Source organism: Lithobates pipiens, unplaced genomic scaffold (assembly GCF_037356315.1).
Source record: "Lithobates pipiens isolate NorthernLeopardFrog02 unplaced genomic scaffold, aLitPip1_a1.2 Scaffold_3, whole genome shotgun sequence".
Lineage (NCBI taxonomy): Eukaryota > Metazoa > Chordata > Amphibia > Anura > Ranidae > Lithobates > Lithobates pipiens.
Genome location: NW_027507790.1, coordinates 253,925,174 through 253,951,881, shown reverse-complemented (window position 1 = coordinate 253,951,881; position 26,708 = coordinate 253,925,174). Strand labels below are relative to the sequence as shown.

Genomic DNA, 26,708 nt, shown 5'->3' with positions numbered 1-26,708 from the left:
TTCTTTCTTTCTGTCCTTTCTTTCTGTCCTTTCTTTCTGTCCTTTCTTTCTGTCCTTTCTTTCTGTCCTTTCTTTCTGTCCTTTCTTTCTGTCCTTTCTTTCTGTCCTTTCTTTCTTTCTGTCCTTTCTTTCTTTCTGTCCTTTCTTTCTTTCTGTCCTTTCTTTCTTTCTGTCCTTTCTTTCTTTCTTTCTTTCTTTCTTTCTTTCTTTCCCCCAGGCGGAACTCCTCTCTAATTAGATTTCCAACTTAAACCTAACTGGTCTTAAAAATGTTTCCTCCTCCCTCCTAGCATGCCGACGAACCTGTGTAGAGAAAAAAAAAAAACTTACCTATTTTCAGCCTGCTCCCATCCCATCATGTGATCCGACTCTTCTGTGTGGCTTCACCTTTTCCAGATTTTTAAGCCGTTATCAAAAGCTCTCTCCTCTCTCCCCTGCAGCTGCCGCTGGCTGACGCAGGAATCACTTGACCTGAACTGTGTGAACTGAAAATTAGGGCTACAACTAACGATTATTTTCATAATCGATTAGTTGGCCGATTATTATTTTGATAGATTCTTTCATTCAGCGACTGTACAAAGATTTTTTTGCATGAATATTCTTGTCTGAAAATTGATGTGTGGCCAGCATAAGGCTCTGTACACACCTATGCAGTTTGCGTTTGATCAATTTATGCAGTGCTTTTTGCTGTGCGTGTTGATTTTTGCGCACATGATTTGGCTGCGATTTGCGTTTGCTTTTTTTAAAAACTTTTTTTGGTCAATTTGTTGTTGGGATGATTTAAAAAAACACAAATTTCTGCAAAGACGCACTACATGCTTTTCTGCAGCTTCCCCATTGAAGTATATTGAACCAAACAAGCCCCGTTTTGCGTTGAAAAAGGTCCTGGACCTGAAAAAAAGCATAGATGTGAACGTTAAATGAACTGTAGTGCGTTTCTGCAAAAAGCATAAAAAAAACACATGGGTAGGAACCAGATCTAAGACGTTTAGTAACATAAAGTGGTAATAAAAAAAATTAGCCCTTTATAGTACAAAAAAAAAAGCAAATAATCGTTACTGTAAGGGGTTATCTTTATTTTTATGACTGTGCAACAATGAAAGTAATATTTACAGTAGCGATGATTTGCTTTTTTTTTTTTTTTTTTTTTTTTTTTTTTATACTATTAAGGGCTAATTTTTTTTTTTTTTTTTAACCCCATTATGTTACTGACTGATTAATCGATTATGAATATAGTAATCGATTCATTTCATAATCGATTAGTTGTCGATTAATCGATTCGTTGTTTCGGCCCTACTGAAAATGGGTACGTATACAGTATACATCTTTCTTACACAGGTTAGTCAGCATAGGTGTTAGGAGAAGGAGGGGAAACGTTTAAGATTAGTTTGCTTTAAAGTGGGGTTCCACCCTAAAGTGGAACTTCTGCTGATCGGAACCCTCCCCCCCTCCGGTGTCACAATTGGCACCTTTCAGGTGTATGCCTCTTCCTGTCCCTGCGTGCTGTCTGCTGGGACACACGCGGGTCCCAGAGACAGCACTGACAATTCCTATTGCGCTGCGTGACTCGCGCATGCGCAGTAGGGAACCGGGAAGTGAAGCCGCAGAGCTTCACTTCCTGATTCCCTCACCTAGAATGGTGGCGGCAGCAGCCGAGAGCAGAGCGATCGGCCTCGGCTGCCGGCATCACTGGACCCCGGGACAGGTGAGTGTCCCTTTATTAAAAGTCAGCAGCTGCAGTATTTGTAGCTGCTGGCTTTTAATATTTTTTTCCACAGTGCAGTCCCGCTTTAACGTGGAATTCCAGCCTAAACCTGAGTTTCACCCTGAAATGGAACTTCCGCTGATCGGATCCCCCCCCCCCCCCACGGTGTAGCACTTGGCACCTTTCAAGGGGGAGCAGGTACTTGGTTAATACATGTTTTTGCTCCCACTTCCGGCGACAGAGCGCTGCAGAATCCGCTGCGAACTACTCCATGTCCGGCCCCTCCTCTGTCCCCCCTGCTGTCTTCTGGGAGACACACAGGTCCCAGAAGACAGCAGAGACCATTGAGAGCGTGCAGCCTGACTCGTGCATGCACTGTAGGGAACCAGGCTGGAAACCACAAGGCTTCACTTTCTGTTTTCCTTACTGAAGATGCCGGCACCTCCACCCGGAGCGGAGGAACGGGTCGGCTTTGGGTGAGGACATTGCGGGCTCCCTGGACAGGAAAGTGTGCTTATTTTAAAAGTCAGCAGCTGCAGTATTTGTAGCTGTTGACTTTTAATTTTTTTTTTTTTTTTTCTGCGGAACTCCACTTTAATGAATACAGAACGGCATTCATATTTGTGTATGTTAAATCTACCCGGTGGTCAGTTTTTAAAGTTCAATTCCAAAAACAACGAAAAAAAAAAGCCTCCCCCCGCGGTACTTCTCTTTTACCATAAGCTGTCCTCAGTCTTCCTTTGGGAATGACACCCAGCATTAAGCCGAGGACATACTATAAGTGCAGGATGTCATGGCCCCACCTCTTGAGGAGATCACCACACTGCCCTTCATTTATAGCATATCCATGCAGAAAGCAGGGCGGACACCATCACATCATCGCATCAGCACTGCGCTCTGCATCTCCAAATACCTCCCAGAGCTAGAGAAGTTTGGAGGATTGACCAACCAGAGGATGCTGGAAACCTCCTAAGTTCAGTTTATAATTTCGGCATCTGCTGGGATAAAAATACCCAGGTCTGTAACCCATTTACAAGCATTTCTGTGTTCTGAATTTTGAATGGCACCCAATGAAGTAAGGCAGCACACCTGCATTGTAATGTGTTGCAACACTGGGTAGTGTAGGAAAAATAACTAGTGCTGGGTAGGGTAGAAAAAAAAAAAAGGTAATAGGTGCACAGGCAGCCTGTTCATTTTTATGTGCAACAAAAGGGTTAACGCATATGATACCACACCTTTAAAGTGGTTGTAAACCCTTACAAACCACTTTCACCTACAGGTAAGCCTAGATTAAGGCTTACCTGTAGGTCCAAGAAAGATCTCCTAAACCTACACGGTTTAGGAGATATTTACAAAAAGACAGGCACCGCTGTCTACGGCCCATGCGCTGTAGACAGCGGCGCGCAGGCGCACTGAGCACACCGCAGATCACGGCGATCTGCCGCTCGTGTCGGCTCCCATGTGCATGCGTAAGAGTGATGTCATCACGGCTGCAGCGAATCACAACGCCGGAGCAGCGAGACCTGGAAGTCACTCCGGGATACATGGCAGCGGTGAAGATAAAGAAGGAGGAGCGCTTCAGGGGCTTCATTCTCAGGTAAGTTATTCATAATGAGCTAGTATGTTATGCATACTAGCTCATTATGCCTTTGCCTTGCAGGTTGCATTTTTTTTACAGATTTGCACTACAGTCCATTTAACATGGTTTCCTATGGAACACGTTCTGTAGATCAAATCTGCAAAAAGCACTAAAAATGCCTAGGTGTGAATCCAGCCTAAGAGTGCATAGTTTGGGCACAGGTTCCCTCTAAGGCATCGTTCACACAATGTTTTTATTTTTTTCATGCTTTTTGCAAAAAAGCAGGGCATTATTAACATGGGTTCCTATGGAACACGTTCACATTAATGCATTTTTGTGCCTCTGCATTTTTGGAAAGTGTCAGGGACTTTTTAAGATGCACAGCGTTGCTTTTTTTTATTTTTTTTTTTTTTTTTTTTTGCCTTTTTGGTTCAATAGACATTAATGGAGAAGCTGCAGAAAAGCATGTAGTGTGTTTTTACAACATTTTTGCCACAATTTGCTTTTACATTTTTAAATCTGCCCAACAACAAATTTTCCAAAAAAAGCAAGAATGCAAAACTCATATCGCGGTAAAAAAAAAAAAACTGGAAAGCACAGCAAAAACACTACAGAAAAGCTCAAAAGCAACACGCGTAGATGTAAATCGAGCCTTAAAGCGGGAGTTCCGCCGTTTTTTGTTTTTAAAAGTCAGCAGCTACAAATACCGCAGCTGCTGACTTTTAAAATAAGGACACTTACCCGCCCAGCGCGCCCGCAATGTCGGCACCCGAAGCCAATCTCTCAATATGAGAGTATGGGAATCCCGGTTCCCTACTGTGCATGCGCAAGTCGCGCTGCGCAATAAGGATGGTCCCTGCTGTCTCTGGGATCCGTGTGTTTCCCAGCAGACAGCGGGGGACATGCAGGAAGTGGTGTAAATACCCGCAGAATCTGCGACTATCTATGCCGAAAGTGGGTGCAAATACCTGTACTATACAGGTATCTGCACCCCCCTGAAAGATGCCAATTGTGGTACCGGGGGGGGGGGGGGGGGGTTCCAATGAGTGGAAGTTCCACTTTAGGGTGGAGCTCCGCTTTAAAGCTGGGTTCACTCTAGAGGTTGCAGCAGGAGCCTGGTACCTCTCCATTCACCATTTCAGGTCCGATTTTTGGGCTGAATTCAGACCTGAAACCGACCAAAAGCCACACAGGACTCCTGTGCAATTCACACCGGAGCCGCTGCGAAGATAAGTGAACCGGCTCCATAGAGAGCCAGTCACAATCTCCTGACATGTTAATTTGATGCAGGGAAACTCGCATCCAATTCAAATAAGTGTGAGCCCTTTCACACTGTGCCATCTAGGGCATCAGCGGTAAAACGGTGCTATTTTTAGTGCCGCTTTACCATCATTTTTAGTCTGGGGTTAAATCCACCCGCAAAATGCCGGTGGTATAGCAGTGCTGCCCCATTGATTTCAATGGAAAGGAGCGGTGAGTTCACCGCTCCTTCACCGCCCCAAAGAAGCTGCTGGCAGGACTTTTTCTGACTCCCTGCCAGCGCACCGCTCCAGTGTGAAAGACCTCAGGCTTTAACACTGGAGTGAATGGAGCGGTTGTTTTAGGGCATCTTGCAGGCACTATTTTTAACGCTAAAGCGCCTGCAAAATGCCTCGGTGTAAAAGGGGTCTTAAAGATGTCGTCTTAAAGGCAAAATGACAAGGTATGTGAATAGGCCCCTCAGATACCTCCAGATTTTCTCAGCTACCTCAGTAACTTTCCATCCGTACAATACGGGATCATGGTAGGAAGATTCAGGTTCCACCTGAGCAGATAGTTTCATAAAGGAGGACTAAGATCTGCATTCCAGTCTGTGGAGAGGTCCGGGTATATTACTCTGGATAAAGAAATGGCAGTCTGAGCATTCCCCCAACATTGTGCTAGAAAAGCTTCATTTGTTCTGTTTACTTTGCACAGTCGCTCGTGTTTATAGCTAACATCGGCCCGCTAGACGTTCGGCGACTACAGATCCCAGCATTGCCCTGTATCTGCTTTATTAGAGTCTATGTTTTGTTTGTGGCTCCCCCCCCCCATACTACTGTATTAGATTATTGGGGTTTCATCGTTTGAAAAAAAAATTTAATTTTTTTATTTTTATTATTATTTCTCACCATTGTGTAATAGCGCTAAATCATCAGAAGGTTAATGCTACTTAAACGCATGTAGTATTTATTTTTTATTTATTTATTTTTTCCTAAATTGCAGCTCCCCTATGTACCAATATACCATTCATGTACTTTTTTGCAGAAATATCAAACCTTTCCATAAAATCTACTCGTACCTTACTATCCTCCATCCATGATTCCAAACCTATCTATTGCTTCTGTCTTACATCCTTACAGACTATAGGTCAGTGATGGTGAACCTTGGCACCCCAGATGTTTTGGAACTACATTTCCCATGATGCTCATGCACTCTGCAGTGTAGGTGAGCATCATGGGAAATGTAGTTCCAAAACATCTGGGGTGCCAAGGTTCGCCATCACTGCTATAGGTCATGATACAGGAGGGAGTCGACCAGCTGACCTCATTAGCGCACACTCTACATCATCCCCCTTCCCACTCCCAGCTGCACATTTTTTAAATGAAATGCAATCAATCAGTGATCACCCTGTTCACTAAATATACAATCAGATTGCACTTTCAGGCCCCAGTCACATCTAGCATAGTGGGAGTGAACGTTTTGTGTCTCGCTTTTCCTGTGACACGCATAGGGCAGCCGGTTGATTTAAATGGGCTGTGCTATATGTGGCTTATGGGACATGTTGGCGTTTTGTGAGTTTGCGTGTATTTTCTTTACTATGTCTTTTGCAGCATTTGCCACTTTTTTTTTTTTCACATGGCAGAATATGTGTTTGCTTCTGTGTTTGGTATGTTATTAACAATTAATGGCACTGAAAGCCATGAAACTAGTAATTTTAGGTATATAAAGGTGGCCATACACTATACAATCTGATTGTATAATCTCCTTTAGATTTACAAAATTGATATAATAGGAGGAAACGCCTATCTAGCCAATTAATCTATATCCAATCGGGCAGGCCCTTGCACTACATAATTGATGGCAGATCTAATGGAGATCGTAAAATCTGATTTTATAGTGTATGGCTACCTTTTATACACCTAAAATTACTAGTTGCGCTTTCAGTACCAATAATTAACAACACACCAAACACAGAAGCAAACACACATTTTGGCATGTGAAAAAATGAATGGCAAGTGCTGCATAATGCACAATAAAAACCCCACAAAATGCCAACATGTCCCATAAGCCACATGTAGCACAGCCCATTTAAATCGTCAGGCTGCCCTATGCGTGTCACAGGAAAATCGAGACACAAAACATTCACTCCCATGATGCTAGATGTGAATGGGGCCTGAAAATTGGTGCAGAAACAATGAGGCTCCATTCACATCTGTGCGTTTCCTTGCATTTCAGAAATGCGCTGCACCAAGAATCGCAATAAAAAACGCACTAAGCTCCACTCTAATAAAAAAAAAAAAAATAAAGTTATTCTTTGGGGCATTTGCTGTGTGTAGGGCAGCCCATTCAGGTGGGTGGGCTGCCCTATGCGATCTGCTCACTCAGCTGTCGTCCTCTTTTTTTTTTTTTTTTTTTTTTTTTTTTTTGCATGCTAATCTCACTTCCAATCTCATGAGTTTACTTAAGTCACGAAAAAATCTCATACGACAGAATAAAAATTCGGAAGTGATGTCATGTGTTATATTGCATGACATCTGGCATTGTACTAAATTTCCGTGCATGTCCAATAGAATAATATCGGATGACCTGTCCTGATTGGCTCTCGAAAGCTCTGTACGAACGATCCAATTATGATGTGATCGATTCGAATGCGCCATTTTTCAGACGATTTTCGGATCGTGTGTACGGTGCTTAAATCTTTTCCTGGCACGTGTTTCTTAAGTTAAAGTAAAACATTTTTTTTCGCTAGAAAAGTACTTGGAACCCCCAAACATTAAATATATTTTAGCAGAGACCCTAGGGAATAAAATTTCAATTGCTGCAACATTTTATGTCACACTGTATTTTCCCAGCGGTCTTTCAAACGTAATTTTTGGGGAAAAAATAAACTTCAATGAATAATAATAAAAAAAAACAAACAGTTAGCCCAATTTTTAAAAAAAATTAATTTAATTTATTTTTTTATGTGAAAGATGATGTTGCGCAGCGAGAATCGTGATCTATCTTCTAAGTAAAAAAATTGTGATTCTCATTTTAGCCAGAATCGTGCAGCTCTATCACGGATTGATAGCATTTCATTTAAAAAAAAACATGTACCAGGGAGGGGGGATGATGTAGGACAGTGATTGCGAACCTTGGCACCCCTAAATGTTTTGGAACTACATTTCCCATGATGCTCACGCACTCTGCAGTATAGCTGAGCATCATGAGAAATGTAGTTTCAAAACATCTGGAGTGCCAAGGTTCGCCATCACTGATGTAGGATGTGTGCTAATGAGATCAGCTGGTCAACTCCTTCCTGTGTCATGACCTACAGTCTGTAAGGATGTAAGACAGAAGCAATAGATACGTTTGGAATCATGGATGGAGGACAGTACGGTACGTGTCTGTAAATTTTAATGGAAAGCTTTGATATTTTTGCAAAAAAAGTGCATGAATGCTTTATTGGTACATAGGGGAGCTGGAATTTAGGAAAAAAAAAAAAGGGGGGGGGGTGGCGGGTGCTTAGCCTTTAAATCTGTTCTAGTATATTCTGTACTGCTGTCACCTTTTAGGTATTTGTTGTGTAATTTGGAATAACCGGTTTTAGAAAGCGCCACTTAATGATATTTATAGACAACCCGGATACACCTTTATTAATTGGCCATCGATAATGACATAAATAGTTGCCTGGTACATATATTTTTAATCATTGACTGAGTTGACAGAAAAATTTGTGTGTTAAGTTATTGGAATAATCGACATTCTGTAGAGCTTGAGTGTGGTCTGACCTAAAATAAGGATTTCTCTTGTGGATACAAGTTGGGACACTTTCTTTTCCTTATATATATTATTATACAGGATTTATATAGCGCCAACGGTTTACGCAGCGCTTTACAACATTGGGGTAGACATTACAATACAATTCAAGACAAGGGGAATCGGAGGGCCCTGCTCGTTACAGCTTACAATCCAGGAGGGAGGGTCAAGTTATACAAAAGGGTAATAGCTGTGGGGGATGAGCTAATGGAGACAATAGTGAAGTTGTTAGATGGAGGCAGGACAGGCTTCTCTGGAGAGGAAAGTTTTCAGGGATCGCCTAAAGTGGATCAATTTGGAGACAGTCTGACAGATTGGGGTAGTGAGTTCCAGAGGATGGACGAGGCTCTGGAGAAGTCCTGTAGGCGGATATGGGAGGAGGTGATGAGGGAGCTAGAGAGCAGGAGGTCTTGGGAGGAACGAAGTGTGTAATTAGGTTGGTATTTTGAGACTAGGCTAGTGATGTAGCTGGGGGCAGAGTTGTAGATGGCTTTGTAAGTAAGTGTTAGTATTTTGAATTTAATTCGTTGGGCAAGTGGCAGCCAATGGAGGGATATATACATGTGATCCCCTCTCCCTGAAGTCCCTGCACCAAAAAAACACATCAAAAATGACAAAAAAATAAAATAAGGATATTTTTAATTGTTGTTCTGAAATGTGAATGCATGAAAAGTAACCTACACCCAGTGTTAATTTTGACATCAAATTTAGATTTAGTTTTAGTTACTAGTCTTTTGACTAAAATACAATTTTTAGTTTTAGTCGTATTTTAGTCGACTAAAATCTCCCATACATTTTAGTCAACTAAAATCGAATGGGTTTAATTACATTTTAATGCATTAAGTATTTCTTTAGAATTGCCAAATATATAACTTCCGTTGTTTAACCACTTGGGTACCGCGCTATTGCCGAATGACGGCATTAGCGCGGACCTAGATTGCCGGGACTACGTCTATTGACGTCGTCCCGGTTACGAGCGGCCTGCGCGCCCCCTGAGGGGCGCGCGCGGCGCGCTCTGTGATCGGCGAGTCCGTGAGACTCGCCTGATCACCGATCCGTGTAAGGGGTCGATCCCGACCCCTTATCACGTGATCAGCTGTCAGCCAATGACAGCTGATCATGTGATAAAACGGAGCCGGTAATCGGCTAGTATTCCTCCTCGCGCTGACAGCGCGAGGAGAAAAAAAAAAAGCCGATCGCCGGCGGCCGTGTTCGGGACATCAGTCCCGATCACGGCCAGCAATTCCAGCGGACACCTGCCCCCTGCCAGTGCCCACCTGCCACCCGCAGTGCCATCCTGAAATAAAGTAAGTGCCCCCCTGTCAGTGCCACCCAGCAGTGCCCATAGTGCCCACAGTGCCACCCAGCAGTGCCCACAGTGCCACCCACAGTGCCACCCAGCAGTGCCACCCACAGTGCCACCCAAAATCTGCCTCAAAGGTGCTGCACCCCAGTGCCGCCCATCAGTGCCCAGCGGTGCCCCCCATCAGTGCCCAGCAGTGCCGCCCATCAGTGCCCAGCAGTGCCACCTATCAGAGCCACCTATCAGTGCCACCTATCAGTGCCCATCAGTCCCATCTATCTGTGGTACCTATCAGTGCCCATCCGTGCCACCCATCCGTGCCACTTATCCGTGCCACCCATCCGTGCCATCTTATCTGTGCCCATCTTTGCCCATCAGTGCCGCCTTATCTGTGCCCATCGGTGCCGCCTTATCTGTGCCTATTAGTGCCGCCTTAACTATGCCTATCAGTGCCCACCAATGCAGCCCATCAGTGCCCACCAATGCAGCCCATCAGTGCCCACCAATGCAGCCCATCAGTGCCCACCAATGCAGCCCATCAGTGCCGCCTAATCAGCGCACTTCAATGAAGGAGAAAAATGACCCGTTTGCAAAATTTTATAACAAACTATTAAAACATGATTTTTTTTTTTTTTTTTTTGCATCTTTTTTTGTTTGTTTAGCAAAAAATAAAACTCCGAGCTGTAACTAAATACCACCAAAAGAAAGCTCTATTTGTGGGAAAAAAATGATAAAAATTTCATTTGGGTACAGTGTTGTATGACCGCGTAATTGTCACTCAAAGTGCATCAGCGCTGAAAGCTGAAAATTGGTCTGGGACTGAGGGGGGTTTAAGTGCCCAGTAAGCAAGTGGTTAAAAATTGTATATGTTATTGTTTATGGTCATAAGGGTTGAACATGCACTACAGACACAGATTAAGCCATTGCCATATAGAACGTCTTATAAATAAAACCCAAGTTTCATAAACTAACAAAAAAACATATATATTTTTGGCCAGCAGAAGTACAACTGGGGGGGGGGGGGGATATATATATATATATATAACACTAAACTCTATTGGCTGTAAATGACATTGCACATATTACCTGAATATAATAACAATATTAAAAAGGATAATTTTTACTTAATTGTTTTTTTCTTTTAACAGCATAGTAAATGCCCCCTACATATTCTTATGTGGTAGTGCAGTGTTCATTTTGATGTCAAGTTTCAATTTAGTTTTAGTCCAAGTCTTTTGACTAAAATGTGTTTTAGTCATCGTAAATGTTTTTAGTTTTAGTCGACTAAAATAGTATTAATTTAGTCGACAAAAATTAACACTGCCTGCCTACACAACACACTGGCCCAATAACTAAAAATAACAAGTCAATACTAAACCAACACCTACACCTTACCACTCCGTAAATAATATTTATTACACTAGTAATAAAAGTTGCCAATAAAACCATCATAAATGCACTAAAAATTACACTATAGCAGCAGACTTCATTTTAAATTATAACAATAACATAAAATGGCCGTGACAAATCATCTAATACCGTTCGTTCTTTCCCAAATCCGGTGTGTTTGATAAATTCTATCCCTCGGTCCTGGGTAGAGCTGCACTATTCTGTCTAAAGTGAAAATCGCTTTTTTTTTCTTTTTTTTTTTTTTTGCCTATAAGGTAGATCACGATTCTCGCGGCGTAATATTTTTCACCGTAAAACAAAAAAATTGGGCTAACTTTCCTGTTTTTTTTTTCTTTATTTTATTCATTGAAGTGTATTTTTTTCCAAAAAATTTAGTTTGTAAGACCGCTGGGCAAATACATTAAATATTGCAGAAATTGATGTTTTATTCCCTAGGGTCTTTGCTAAAATATATATAATATTTGGGGGCTCCAAGTAATTTTCTTGCAAAAAACATTGATTTTAATTTAAGAAACAAGTGTCAGAAAAAGATTTAGACTTTACGTGGTTAAACTTCCTGCATTTACAGGTTGTTAAAAACTTGGCAGACTGCCTGGATTTTTTCTTTACACAGAAGTTTATCCCTTTTGATCTAAGAAGGAAGAGTCATGCGGGCCATACACGGTTCGAATTTCGAAAGAATTTTCTTTCGAAAATCTTATCTAAGAATTATCGTATAAATTTCACACCATTAGTGGACTGCAGCAATGGCCAATTTTCGTGCGGCAATCAAATTTGAGGAATCAGACATTTTGGAAATTTGGGTAAAAACAAATGATTTTCTAATCAATGATGGGAGAATCGTGCGAGAAATGTAATAAGAAAAAAAAAATTTTGCATGTGCAAGAAAAGAAAATTTACGGAGAGAAAAGATTCCCGGCCACGAAAATGGGTGAGGTGAAATTGAAGGCTTGGTCGGCCAAATTTCGAAAATCAATGGTGGCACCATTGGATCACAAAAAAAGTGAACTTTCTGATTTTTGAAAAGAAAATCTGTTTGAAATTCAACCATGTATGGCCTGCTTTAGTTATTTTTCAAGGTTTAAAAGTTGGCAGACTGCCCGGCTGTTTTCTTTTGACAGCTGAGTGAGCAGATAAGTCTCTCCACTTGTTATGTGAAAGAATCTGCAAATTCTGCAATAGAGATCGTCAGGGGGGTTGAATCGAGAATCGAAATTTTTTAAAAACTATTAATTGTGCAGCTCTAGTCCTGGGGTACCGGTCCTAATACTAAGAATCCTACAACCTGCAGGAAGGGGTATAAGTAATACACATGCAAGATGGAGAGAGTCCCTCATAATGTCTGAGGCAGCATTTCTCAAACTTTTTACCCCAGAAGAAATCCTAAGTTTCATCTCAGGGAACCCTAACTAAAACTAATTCATCAGTGATTATGTGGAAATTTTTATTATTTCTTTCCTCTGGTTTCCTCTCCAAAGACATGCTGGTAGGCTAATTGGCTCCTGTCCAAATTGGCCCTAGTATGTGTACTCAGCTCAGGGAACCCCTGGAGGAACCTTGGTTGAGAACTAGTCTAAAGCCACCTTTCTATACCCGCTGTCATTGATGGGGGTTTAGGTACCACCAATGATCCTTTGTGCCAACACTACCACTTGCTCAGTGACCACCTACCTATCTGCAGTAGTGCAGGTTACTGTACCATATGGTGGTGCAAGAGGTGAGATTACTCTTTACCACACACCTATAAAATGAAATAAGAACTGGAATGCCAATGTCAGAAGTAGCAAAGCATTCTGCTTTTTATTTATTTATGGTTAGTTTCTCTGTGTGAGATTTCCAGTTGTCACTGGAACGGGTGTCCCCATTGGAAAATATCTCCTCTATCTGACAAGTTTGAACCCCATCCCTCCCCAACTTTTGCTTCCAGCAACAGGATCACCTGCAACGTAACCAACAGAGATGCAGGCAACAATAAAAAAAATTGTATTGTATTTTACATTTGTTAATCTAAAAGACCCCTTTTTTTTTTTATTATTTATTTATTTTTAACCTGAGAAATCGGGGTCATATGGCATGCCATATCCCAATTCCACCTTCTTCTAGCCCACAATATGGAGGCGTCCTTAGATTGCCCATGTTGCTCCTTGGTGATGTGGATATTCATTGTTGGCTGAAAAAAAAAATAGTCCATTGGTGGGGGTTCTCACAGGGTCCTGAGGACTTCAAGTAGCAAAGGCAGCCTTGGAGCGGTGGTCTCCTTGATTTGAAGAGGCATCGTGGAAGGTCATGCAGCATGGGCCAAGTACAAAAGGGGTCTCGGGTGTTTTTTTTTTGTTTTTTTTTTGCGACTGCCAATCCTTTTATTTATTTTTTAAGTTGTGAATGGCTAGGGGCAGGTGGAGTTAAAGGATATGTAAAGGTTTGTTTAAAAGAAAAACAAACGTTATACTTCCCTCCTCCTGTGCAGTTGATTTTGCACAGAGTGGCTCTGATCCTCCTCTTCTGGCTCCTTTTCCTTCTTGAGTGCCCTGTTTGTAGAGTCACCCTCCCTGGATTTAATTAACAGGAGTGGGAGCACATGGCTGCACTGCTATCTATTTATCCAATCAGCTGGAGCTGGGGTGCTCATCCCCGTCACTGGAAAGGCCGGCTTCAGGTAAGTAAAAGGGGGCTCTGGGAGGCAGCTGAATCACAGGAAGTTTTTTTTCACTTTTTCACCTTAGAATGCATTAAGGTGAAAAAAAAACCTCAAGGGGGTTGGGTTTTTTAATTACAGTAATCCATAGAAACTGCACTGGTTAGATTGAGCAGACTGGCTGCAATTACCACTAATCCCACATGAGAACTGGACTGCCCGGGTCACACATGGAAGCTCAGTAGCAGTCTTTTTTTTTTTTTTCTCATCATGAAGTACCTTGAAGCACTTAAATGTGATTTGATAATGTTAAAATGTGTACTTATTTCTATAAACTTTGGCTTATAAAGGTGGTTCTAATTACAGAAGAACTGCAGTGTGATCTTTTTAGGTAAAAAAAAAAGTTGTCTGAACAGGAATAAAATCTTAAAGCGGAGGTCCACCCTAAAGTGGACCTTCCGCTCATCGGAACCCTCCCCCCCTCCGGTGCCACAATCGGCACCTTTCAGGGGGCAGGGGGGTGCAGTTACCTGGATAAAACTTACGTAACTTACGCCCCTTTCCGCAAGTGCCCGCCCCTTCCCGCAAGTGCCCCGCTGCCTGCTGGGAAACACACAGATCCCAGAGGCAGCGGGGAGCGTCCTTATTGCGCAGCGCGATTCGCGCATGCGCAGTAGGGAACCGGGAAATGAAGCCGAAAGGCTCCATTTCCTGATTCCCATACCCAAGATGCCGGCGGCAGGACCCGACAGACGACCTAGCGATCGGCTTCGGGTGCCGACATCGCGGGCGCGCTGGACAGGTAAGTGTCACTATTTTAAAAGTCAGCAGCTGCAGTATTTGTAGCTGCTGGCTTTTAAAAAAAAAAAAAAAACGCGGAGTCCCGGTGGACTCCCGCTTTAAAGATTTACTGAACCATTTTAGCCGGAAAGCACTACTTTTATGTCTTATATTTATGGCTGTGAGCTCCACCCCTGTATAAAACCCAATTTGTGGGCATTACTGTTTGGGGAGTTCCAGCAAAGCCCAGTAGCCACCACCCCTTCTGCTATGTCCTTCTACTGCCAGGCTCGTTCCCGCTCCTTTCCTGATACTTCAGTCCTCTAACCCCGGTAATCAGTCCGTTCCCCCACCTCCCGCTGCCAATCTCATTCTTCTCCTGGGTAGTGACAGTGCTGGTCTCAGGGAAATAGTCTGTTGCCCAAGATCATGAGCACAATCTGAATACTGGTCGTCTTGTGAGCAATGTGATGGGATAGCGGTCGAGGAAGGGGGGGGGGGGTGGGGGTGTGCTCTCAACCACGTTGACTTAGGATTTGGACCACCTTGAAATATGTGACAAAGTGTTTCATGCATTTTTTTTTTCCCTGGGACAGGAGTAACTAAGAAAAACTTTAAAAAGTTTTTTTTTTTTTTACATGTGTTTTTTTTTTTTTTTTTTTAAAGACCTCCTGATGTCTAGAAAATTAACCGGTTACAGGAGAGCTCTGATTATTTCTCTATAGAAAGACAAGCAGTAGATGAATGTAATGTGATCGTTATACTGACCTATGTGCTTCCCTTCCCAGATACAGCTGACCGAAAACCAAGCCGGAAGCACAGCGGCATTGTTGTCTCTTGGCTTCTACTTCTTGCTTCTGCCTTCTGTCTCTGTTTTTTTGTTTTTAACATTTTGCAAATGACAAACAGTTCAAAAATAAGCTTATGCCTCCTACACACGACCGGACTTTTCGATGGACTAGGTCCGACGTTCTTCCCGACTGAATTTTCAGGCGGAGTTCCGACTGACTTTCTGAATGAACGGATTTGGCAATCGCACCAAAGTCAGACAGATTCGAATGTGATGACGTACAACCGGACTAGAATAAGGAAGTTCATAGCCAGTAGCCAATAGCTGCCCTAGCGCCGGTTTTCATCCATCAGACTAGCACACAGACGAACGGATTTTTCAAGTCGGAAAGATTAGAAACATGTTTTATTTCTCGGTCCGTTGGACTTTTGGGGGAAAAAAAAAGTCTGCTGGAGCCCACACACCATCGTAATATCCGATGGATTCATTCCGTCGGACCTAGTCTGTCAAAGTCCGGTCGCGTGTACGTGGCATTAGACTTCTATTGTCACATAGCAAGGACCAAGATTAGTAAGCCTGTAGGAATTTTTATTTTTCCGAAAATAGTTTTTTATGGCATTTCATTTAAAGGGATCCCTGTGGTGGACTTTAAAAGTGATTAATGAGAAGTAGTGATGGGCAGAAAACCATGCAGGGTGAAACAATTGCGTATTGTATTAATGCTAACAGGTTCTCTTCTCTTGTTTATGAAATGGAAGGAACAGTCTCTTCCCTACCCCCCTTCTCCTTTTTTTTTTTTTTTTTTTTTTTTTTTTTACACAAGCACCATTATGGTCATTGAATGATTGCTTTGTGCTCACGGCTCTTTGCTATCTGGGTGCGTCATCCTCTGAAGTCTGTGTACGAGGTGAACACCTAAACTAATGCAAACTCCCTGCGTGTAAATGAAGGTCTGTTAGGCTGTGGCATCTGTAAGACAGGCTGATAATCCCTTCCTGGACAACCTACTTTTTTGAAAAATCCTACTTTATTTTTATTATGACCTATTTAGCTTTTTTTATATTATGTGTTTGCTGTTGGCTTGGAGAGCAGAATCCATAATTGTAGGTGGCATAGACAGGGTTCAGTCACCTCTTCGGGGTCTTTGCTGCTATCTTGGAGCCCCCTCCTTCAAAGCACAGTAAAACCTTGGGTTGCGAGCTTGAGTTGTTCCAGAAACATGCTTGAAACTCAAAGCACTTGTATATCAAAGCGAATTTCCCCATAAGAAATAATGGAAACTCAAATGATTTGTTCCACAACCATTCATTCATAGGTCCTTCAGTTTATAGTCCATATAAAGATTATAGCAATGTGACAGAGTTGTGTAACCATAAAATATCCATCAGGAGCTACAGGGTATAGATGAGAAGAGGGGCGCCTCTAAGTGTAGCAATATGGTTGCATTTCTTGAAGATATGATTAGCAACTCACATGGTTGATAATTTAAGAGGTACATTTAAGTATGCAGGCATCCGGGGTAAAGCTGTCCACATAGACCAGGGATATGCAATTAGCGGACCTCCAGCTGTTGCAGAACTACAAGTCCCACGAGGCATTGCAAGATTCTGACAGCCACAAGCATGACACCCAGAGGAAGAGGCATGATGGGACTTGTAGTTTTGCAACAGCTGGAGGTCCGCTAATTGCATATCCCTGACATAGACCACCCCCACACCGCCGGCTCTCACCGCTCTCAGTCTGCAATCGTGACAGGAAGACTACCCTGCAGTAGAACAATCTGAAAGCGAGGCTTCAATCACTCCTGGAGTGCAGAGTGGAAGGGATGACGTCGATGGCGGTGTGGGGGATGGTCTACGTGGACAGCCATAGCCCGGATGCCAGCATACTTGTATGTGCCTCTTTTAATCATCCACCATGTGAGTTGCTAATTGTTGTACCTTCATTAAATGTAACCATATTGATACACTTAGAGGCGCCTCTCTTCTCTTTTATACTCGGTTGTGACATGATGCTACTTGTATATCAAGTCAAAATTTATTAAAGAATTTTGCTTGTCTTGCAAAACGCTCTCAAACCAAGTTACTGTCAAACCAAAGTTTTACTGTATATGTAAACTTTAAATACCGGTTCACACTGATGCAAATTTGATGCATTACAAAGCCTAGATTCGCATGTGCTCCAAAAACTCATTGTGTTCAATGATGGTTGTTCACAGCTGTGCGTTGCAAATGCGATGCAGCAACAAAAACGGTCCTGTGCAAGTTTACTGTGGTGCGATTTGATTTTTCTCTCCATAGACCTCATTTGAAACCCCAGTGAAATTACATCTTGTGTTCAGATGTGTGCAAATATTGCTTTTTCTTTTTTTTGTGTAGATTTTTACATATTTCTCCCCTTCCACCCTTGCTATTTTCCTGTATAATATCCCAAATCTCATTAAATTCGCATTATAGTCTTTAGCACAAATCGCACTGAGCTCCAGCAAAAATCTGCATGAGAATTGCACCCATTTGCATCACATCAGCGTGAACCCAGACTCAAAATGAGCCGCTCATTTGCTCCCTTTTAAAGCAGAACTGGACAGTTCTTTATTACAGAAGAGATGGTTATGTCTCTTCTGCAATAACAGCCATGTAACCTGCCAGCTCGCAGTTCTCTATTGAATGTACACTGAGCTGTGCATGTGCAGCTCAATGTGCATTCCTGGCACACTCTGACTAGGATGACTGAATCTTGTGCGCATGCGTGGGATGTCGTTATTTCCCCTCCCCCCCCAATAAAGAATTAAAAAACCCGGCACCTAAAAGTAGCCCGGGGCAAAGATGAGAGTGACCAGTGGGGGATGATGTAACTGCCGCATCGCTGGAGGGTGGAGGTTAGTATTTTCAAGAGTTTAGTTGTGCTTTAAGACCTCACACAGGGCATAAAAAAAATCCTGCTTTGCAGTCGTTTGACTTTTTTTTTTTTTTTTTTTCTCCAGCCTTTAACGCAGGGGTCTCAAACTGGCTGTGTTCTTGCAGATAGTGTCCTGCCATCATATACTGTCCGCCCGTACTGTGCATGTGCAGTACGGAGCAGACGAAGCTTCGGAAAATCTCTGAAGATGAACGGCGCCTGCGCCTGAGCCCCACCATCCAAGCGGACATAGGGTTGTGAAAATTAGACGGCCCCTCGCCATGCTTTGGGCTCAGCCTCGCTGCGCTCGGCTCTTTTTTTATATTCCAACTCTATGTCCACTTGGATGTTGGGGATAGAACCTGGACTCACGGCGCAGGCGCCGTTCATCTTCGGGTATTTTCGGAATCTGTGTGTGCTGTGTACTGCGCATGCGCAGTACACAGCGGACAATATCAGATGGCGGACAGTATATGATAGGACACCGACCCTTCAGCTGTTGCGAAACTACAAGTCCCATGAGGCATTGCAAGGCTGACAGTTACAAGCATGACTCCCACAGGAAGAGGCAGCTGGAGGGCCGCCAGTTTGAAACCCCTGCAAGTTTAACGCACGTTTTAAGGGTATATTAGTAGTGGAGAGTTTAGAGGCTGAAAAAATAAAACCTCATCACCAGTGCGTTTAGGAAAGGAGTGTTTAAGCAGAAAAATTGTATACAAGGGCCGGTTCACACTGCTGCGATTTCTATTGCAGATTTGAGCCGTTGCGACCGCTCAAATTCGCAAATCATTTAAATAACATAGTTTTCCATTAGTGCCGTTCACATCGATGCATTGCGAATCTATGCTTCGTAAGTCCTCTGCGAGTTTGATCCGTGTGCGATGCAAATTCAATGCAATATTTGCTGTAGAATCGCAGTAGATTCGCCAGAACACACAGAATTTGCAACGAAAATTTGCAATGGAATCTGATCAAATTTGTGCTGCAGCAGTGTGAACCTGGCCCTTAATGCTGTATAATAAAAATAAATAACCTGGACTTTGGACTGTCTATGAAATAGGAATGCATTAAAAAAACGCATCCAACTGCATCTGGTGTGGCTGGGCCCTAAATGGTTTTTGCAAGGGTTTGTGTATGAAAGCCGGGGTCAAAAACACCCAACACAACTCCAAACAAAGTTTGTATCTTTCCGAGTTTTGAATGTCTGAACATAATGATGTGAACAGCGTGTATTGGAAAGAATGGGACTCCTATTGCTAGCACATATAGGTTTAGGTGCAAAAGAAAGAATGCTTATATGTGAATGGAGGGCTAACAGGCGCAAAGTGGTGGCTCCCAGGATCGCTGTAAATGGCAACACACACAGAGTGGCTGATGGCGCAATCGCCGCATACCCGATCCTCTTCATCAGGAGCTCCTATTAGACAGGTTACGATTGTCGGCTTCTAGAGTGGCGTACTATTATATATCTATCTTGCATATCTTGGATATCTATTCTTGTGACATTGTGACCTGGGTCACTACTAGCACCAGACTTGCTCTGAGGCTCCGAGTGGCTGGCTGATCATGAGGTTCTAATAATGTGACTGTATGCGTTCTTATGTCACATGCTTTTTGCAATGTTTTGTTTTATATTTGATTGTTGTCGCAGTACAGCACATTCTACTTTTTCATTGTATCATACATTCCTTTATATTTAGCGGTGTAGAATACTAAGGAAAATTATGATGTTTTTATACTTGTATGTGTTTGTTTTTCTGCATGCTCAATGGTGCTGGTGTTCTATTTAACCACCTCAGCTCTGGAAGGTTTTACCTCCTTAATGATCGGGCCATTTTTTGCTATTGGGCACTACGCGACGTTAAAGGCATAATGTGCTAGTATGCATCACATACCAGGGCATTATTTGAAACTTGCCTTAGAACAAAGTCCTTCCAGCGCTGCTCTATCACCGCTGACACGGTTTCCATCTTCACCCATCTTCCTTCCAGGTTCGCAGACTCTGGCTGTGTGATAGATGATGTCCCTCTCGCGCATGCGTGCTGGAACTGCCGTTTACGGCACAGGAATCTGAAGGAACGCCCTGGATGGCTGTTTCTTCAGAGCGCATGCGCTGGTGACGTAGCTGGCTGGATGTACAGTGCACATCTCCTAAACAGTGCAAGTTTAGGAGATATTTACAGTACCTTGAGGTAAGCCTTGTTATAGGCTTACCTGTAGGTACAATTAATCTATGGGAGTTTACTCCAATTTTAACTGACAATTGCATGGTCATTAGAGCTGGGCAATTTTCTAGCCGTGGCCTTGCCTAAACACTCCTGCCCACAGCTCCTCAGGACCGGTGCGGTGTCCATCAAAAAAAAACCAAAAAAAAACCAAAAACTTGATTCACTATTCGAAACAAGGTTGTTGTCCAAAAAAAAAAAAAACAACAACCTTGATTCGAATCGTGAATCAAGTTTTTTTTTTTTTTTTTTTTTTATTTTATTTTTTTTTTAGACACCGCGCCGGTCCTGAGGAGGCATGAGTTTTTTGGCGCTGCCACGGCATCCAGACTCGAGGACTAGGCCGAAGCCATGGCCTCGCCTAAACTCCTGCCTGCAGCACCTCAGGACCGGCACGGTGTCCGCGCCAGTCCTGGTGAAAAAAGAAGAAAAAAATCTACAAAAAAATCGATTTTGCTGAAATTTTGAAGCAATTTTGACCTCTAAACTCAATTCAAGATTTAAATAATTTTTTTTTTCCTCAGCCCTAGTGGTCATACAATGCTGCACCAAATGAAAAACTATTGTGGTGCCGGGATCTACCGCACTGTTAGTATACAACTATTTAAATAATTAATGTAGTAATTACTTCAACCTTCCACCACGTGGCGCAACATGGCGCAGTCCATGTGACCACAAAAACTGCATATAAGAAAAAAGGAAGGACAAGGCCTTCCAAAGGGGTCACAGTAACTGAACACTACTGTTGAATTTCATTATATTTTATTTAGAAAAATCAAACCATAATATCCACTATGGCAAAATACCAAAAATAGCGTTCTGCGTATAACCTTCCAAAATATTAAAAAAGACAACGTTGTCATTTAAAAAGAGGGACCGCAGCTGTGCACACATCCACACAATCAGACACGCACGCAGCTCAAAGCATGGGAGTTGATTGAAGTAGTGTTGATCAATATATTGCAAATACTATCGTCCTCCTTTCTAATTAAGCAGTGGATTGTGGTCACCCCAAACAGGATATGTAGCTGTAAACTGATTGAGATATGGATGCACATAAATAAACAGGTAGGTATATCATGGGCTGTCCTGTCATTAGGCTGGGTTCACACTGAAGCAATGCGGGAATGCCGTGAATCCGCGACGGGTTCCTGCATCGTATGCCTCCCGCCGGCAGTTCACACTGCCCTATGCGGACTGCTGGGAGTGTCAGTGAAACCTTAATGACTCGCACAGATCAGTTCACATATTGCAGTGCGATCTTCAAACTCAGACAGGAATCGGATCGCATGGTGTGAACACCCATGCGATCCGATTCTGCTGCGGACCAAAAAAGGGTCCTGTGCGAGTTTGGAGTGGGTGCGATTCGAATTCAGCCATACTATCTGTATGGCTGAACTCGCATCGCACAGAGATCGGAAGTGATTTGCACTGCAGTGCGGTGCGAATCACATCCGGGTCTCCTAGCCGCAGCAGTGTGAACCCAGCCTTAGTACACAAATTCAACTGTGACACCTAGGATTGGGGGATCTCATTTTATCTATTGGAGACACAGGTGGCTTAATTGTAAGCAAGGCTTACTGCAGTGGGGATAAAACTTTAAGTGTAAGTGCCCGTTCACACTACCGCGACTTGTCAGGCGACTTAGCCGCCTGACAAGTCGCGCTCCGTTCTGTACTATGGAACCGTTCTAATAGGAGCGACTCAAGTCGCTCCGACTTAGAAAAAGGTTCCTGTAGTATTTTCGGGGCGACTTCAGGCGACTTGCATTGACTTCTATACAGAAGTCATTTTGCAAGTCGCCGCTGAAGTCGTGTGCAGGTCGCGTCTGTGAGACGCGCTGCAAGTCGTGTCGCCCCTGTGTGAACGGGCACTTAGGCCTCATGCACACTGCACGTTAAAATAACATTATAAAAACGCCAGTAGCTTTGCAGAGTTTTTCAACTTTTTTCACCTTTTTTCAACGTTTGCAATATCGGTTTTTAGCATTTTTCTTTAGTGTTTTTCCGCTTTAGTGTTGTTTTTTATTTATTTTTTATTTTTTTTCCAATGGATCAAAAATGTTAAACGCTGGTGAGTGACGTTTTTGAGCACTTATTGACGTTTATCAGCGCTAGAGCGTTTTTACAGCTGAAAAACGTCTCTCAGAACCCACTAGTGTTTTTTACTGCTCAAAAACGCCACTGCCCAAAACTGGATAAAAAAAAAAAAAAAAAGTCTACTGCCAAACACAGCTGTTGTAAAAACATCCATGAGACCTAATACTTATTTAAACGTTCACTGATCCATCACAAGTCGGTTTGGGGAGGGAGGAACAAAGCAGGGGGAGGTTGCTGTACCCAGGAAAAGTTTTCTTTATTTTTTTTTTTTTTAAACAAAAAAGAGCTTTCTTTTGGTGGTATTTGCTTGTCTGTGGGTTTTTTTTTTATTTTCATTAAATATACAAAAAATAAAAATAAGCTGACAACTTTGAATATTTTTTTTTCTTTCTGCTGTAAAAACATATTCCATAAAAGAAAAATACAATCTCTTAATGCATTTTGGCCAAAATGTATTCTGCTAGATGTCTTTGGCTAAAAAAAAAAAAAAATCTGAATAAGTTTATATTGATTGGTTTGCTTTGCGTGAAAGTTATTGCTATATAGGATATATACTGGAATTAAATTTTTTTTTTTTTTTTTTTTTTTTTTTTATACTAGTAATGGTGTTGGTCAGCGACTTATAATAGGACTACAATAGTGTGGTGGGTAATTTGATACTGACACTGGGTGGAACTGGCTAACTGCCACAGACATCACCAGTGACATTATCACAGTGATCAGTGCTAATAATATGCACGGTCACTGTACTAATGTCACTGAGCAGGAAGAGATTACCATCTAGGTTATTAAGGGGTTGAATAAGTGCCTAACAAGTGTTTTATGTGTGCTACTTTTACTGGGGATCCTAGCCGTTTTTCATTCCCCCAGCAAAGAATTAAGTTGACGGCTACACATACTGTAGCTGCTGACTTTTTTACTATCGGGACACTTACCTGTCCTGGAATCTAACCATGTAGCCAGTAGCCCAGGCAGTGTTTCCATCGGCTCTCAGGGGCAAAGCGTACTGCTCTTTCTGAATGGTCCGGCAGGGGGGCGCGAGATCTCTCGGCAGTGTGGACAGGTAGGAGACAGATATGCGGAGCTTCCACTTTTGGGTGGAACTCCGCTTTAATGGCACCCCGATGCATCTGAAACTGCACCTCGTTTTCCCCCAACGAAGGCAAAGATCTGTGTTCTTGCTTAGAAGAAACACGGGGGGGGGGGGGGGGGGGGGAATCGCAGGAACTAAGACTAAGAATGAATAGGCTGCCATGCCCGTGCAAATGCAGGACCCATAGATGTGAACCGTGCCTTAGTCTGTTAGCAGCATTCAAAGCAGCAGACATGGAGCGGCTTTGCTAGTGATATAGAAATTGAGTTTTAGTGATACTGCCAGTAAATCGCTCATCTGACACGGCCCTGACAATTCTAGCAACTGTTACCTTGATAATTGCTATGTAGGAGGGGAATTATGATTAATTAGATGTTTAATTTACTTTTTGAAGGATTATTTTTTTTTGTGATTAAAAAGTGACAAATTGTTGCTGCCGAATTCAGATGTGATATCTTAACTACAAAAGGGTGATTATGTTGGCAGCTTCTCCTGGTGTTGTCAGACACAAGGAAGTGGTTATGTGTACAAGATTAGTAATTAACATCCTGGAAAGTTCCTCCATTGTAGCGACATGTAGAGCGGAGTCGAAGGGACAAACCAATATTGATTCAGGTTTAACAGCCATTGTCCTGCATATGGACTATTAACTTACGGATATTAACGAAGAATCACACAGTCTACTAGAAAACTAGGGTGATGTTTCTTTATGAGAATTGGAGGAAATCGCTGCGTGTAGTTGATTAACACTTGAAATTTAAAGATGGCTAATAATTCTTGTTACAAGCCACCCAAGGAGACCTTCAGATAGATATTAAATATAAAAAAAATAGGGAATAGCTACTGTTTAGTTATACATGTGGTGGTGGTGATGGTGATGATGATGATCAACTTAATTTAAAAAAATGACAACAGGAGCAGATGGGCAATGCCATGATGGTGGCCAATGAACCAGAAATCTAGCTGCGGCAAGTAAAGTAGAGGAGATCCTGTCCTGAGTAGAACTTCACATTTTAGCCTGGTCAACTGTGTACATTTTAAGGCATAGCAAATTTTAAGGGCAGGTTTCCTCAGCTGCTAGCATCTAGACCAGGAACAGTGGTCTCTACACCCATCGATGTTCCAGAACTATGAGACGGGTGATGGAAAACGGATTTGGACCTCCCAACCCTCAGGTTCAACAACAACTGGAAAGGTTTGTATCCAGGTGTAGGAACCCACTGGATACTCTGGTTGCTCTGTGGGGGACCCAGTACACCCTGACCTATTCCTTTCCACCCCTGAAACTTCAACCTCATCTCTTGAGATGGAGGGAATTTTAATGATCCTCTTTGCTTTGGTTTGGCCCAGGTGGATGTGGTAGGCTGAACTAAATTTTCTAGCAGGTGTACCATGGGCCTGCAGACTGTTCAGGTCTACTGTACCAAGGGCCCATTTGCCATCTTATTCACTGGCCTTAATGACATGGTTGTTTAAACCCAGGGGCATCTCGGAGTCTATATAAATTCTACAATGCTGAAGACTAGGAAGTGCACTTCCCACAAGGTCTATCATTAGAAGTGCAAGGTTTACTTCACCCGGTGTGAGTTCAGGGACTTCCACCCTAGTAGCAGAATTTTCCTGCAGCTGTGTCTTGACCAGGTTATTGGTTCTGAGATCCATCAGAAGTAAAGTCTCTGCACTTCCCATTCTGTTTCACAGACCGCTGGCTTTTTGACCTCCTGATTAAATTCCTTGTTCAGGAGGTCTCCCATGTGGTAACCCCTAAGTTGTTCCTTCTTGTGTCCCTCAATGGGTAATGAAGAACATAGGATTTTCTTGGATCTATTAAGTGCCACAGGTCCCACCTTTTTTATATTTAAAATACATCAAATAGAATTGGTAAATGGGTAGGCAAGAGGATTGGGGGACGGGTTTAAGTCTGTGCATTGATGAGCTTTAAAAACAAAAAAACTGGCTTGCACACAAGCCTTTAATTATCTTTGTACGTTGGACACGTGTGTCTTTTTTTTAAATTTATTTTATTATTATTAAATTTTTTTAATGAATGAAAACTTTAGATCAGTAATGATTGGAACCCAAAGACCTCAGCATATTATTATTATTATTATTATTATTATTAATAATAATTTTTTTTTTATTCTTCTGAATGAAAACTTTAGATCAGTAATAATTGGTAGTGTTTTTATTTATTTTTTTCTTTTAATAAAACAGTACAAATATTACATTGCCGACATGAGACTTGCCATTCTTGAGAAGTGCAAAAAAATATTGATAAATCCAGGTTTACGTTTTGTGTATTTATCCAAAATCATGAAAACTTTTTTTTTTTTTTTTTAATGCAGGTACCGTCTGCATTTTGAATCTTTCTTGATTTTGAACTGCTGTAATCCTACTTCCCAAGAGTCCCACATTCTACCAGGACTGTGCCGGATTTTGACAGAAATCCCACAAGTCCAGGAACCGCGCTTTTATCCTTCAACGTTCCACTGCCGGGTGTGGTTATTCTGCACAGCAGGTACAGGGCAGGAGAAATGATGGCTGAAACTAATTAAACAACATCCTATCCATAGTTTAGTAAAAATATGATCTTGTCAATGGAATATCTAATGAATTCGATGCCCTGTAATTGCCTCCAATCGGGATGTGTTGATAACGATCATGTGGCAGTGCCAGACCTTTCCTGATTGGCTGCAGTTCCAGAACTTCTGAATGGTTGTATGTCAGAATGTCGGTTTCTCTGCAATACTGCAGGCATTGGTGGTAGTGAAAGTGAGAGAAACCGTTTTGATTTTAGTGACGGTCACTTTAGGATGGGATCAGCATGTTCTTGTTCAAATGACAACACACAGTGAATTAGTCTTTGAATCCATGATGTGTCATGTGCCTTTTGTGTGTTTTTGCTCTTTAGGAATGATCAGACTACTGATCCTTTAGCAACATGGGTGCCAACAGCAGCACGATTAGTGAGCTCTCTGAGAACGACTATTTGAAGAAACTGTCCGGGACCGAGACCATTTCTGAGAATGAGCCCTTTTGGAACCAGCTCCTTTCTTTCACCTTCTGCACCCCAACAAACAGGTGAGCACAAGACAATATAAGAGCATCTAAATCCTAAAACATACATGTAATATATTGCAGCTGACCAGTT

At 42.4% G+C, this 26,708-nt stretch overlaps 1 protein-coding gene across 1 annotated transcript in view; it reads left to right on the top strand.

The window, feature by feature from the left end:
• DYM (dymeclin) overlaps positions 1–26,708 on the top strand; it is a gene marked incomplete in the record, with an annotated part of 586,856 nt that overhangs the window by 14,484 nt on the left and 545,664 nt on the right. The window contains 1 exon segment of the mRNA XM_077463046.1: positions 26,469–26,638. Coding sequence (XP_077319172.1) covers positions 26,499–26,638 — 140 coding nt within the window.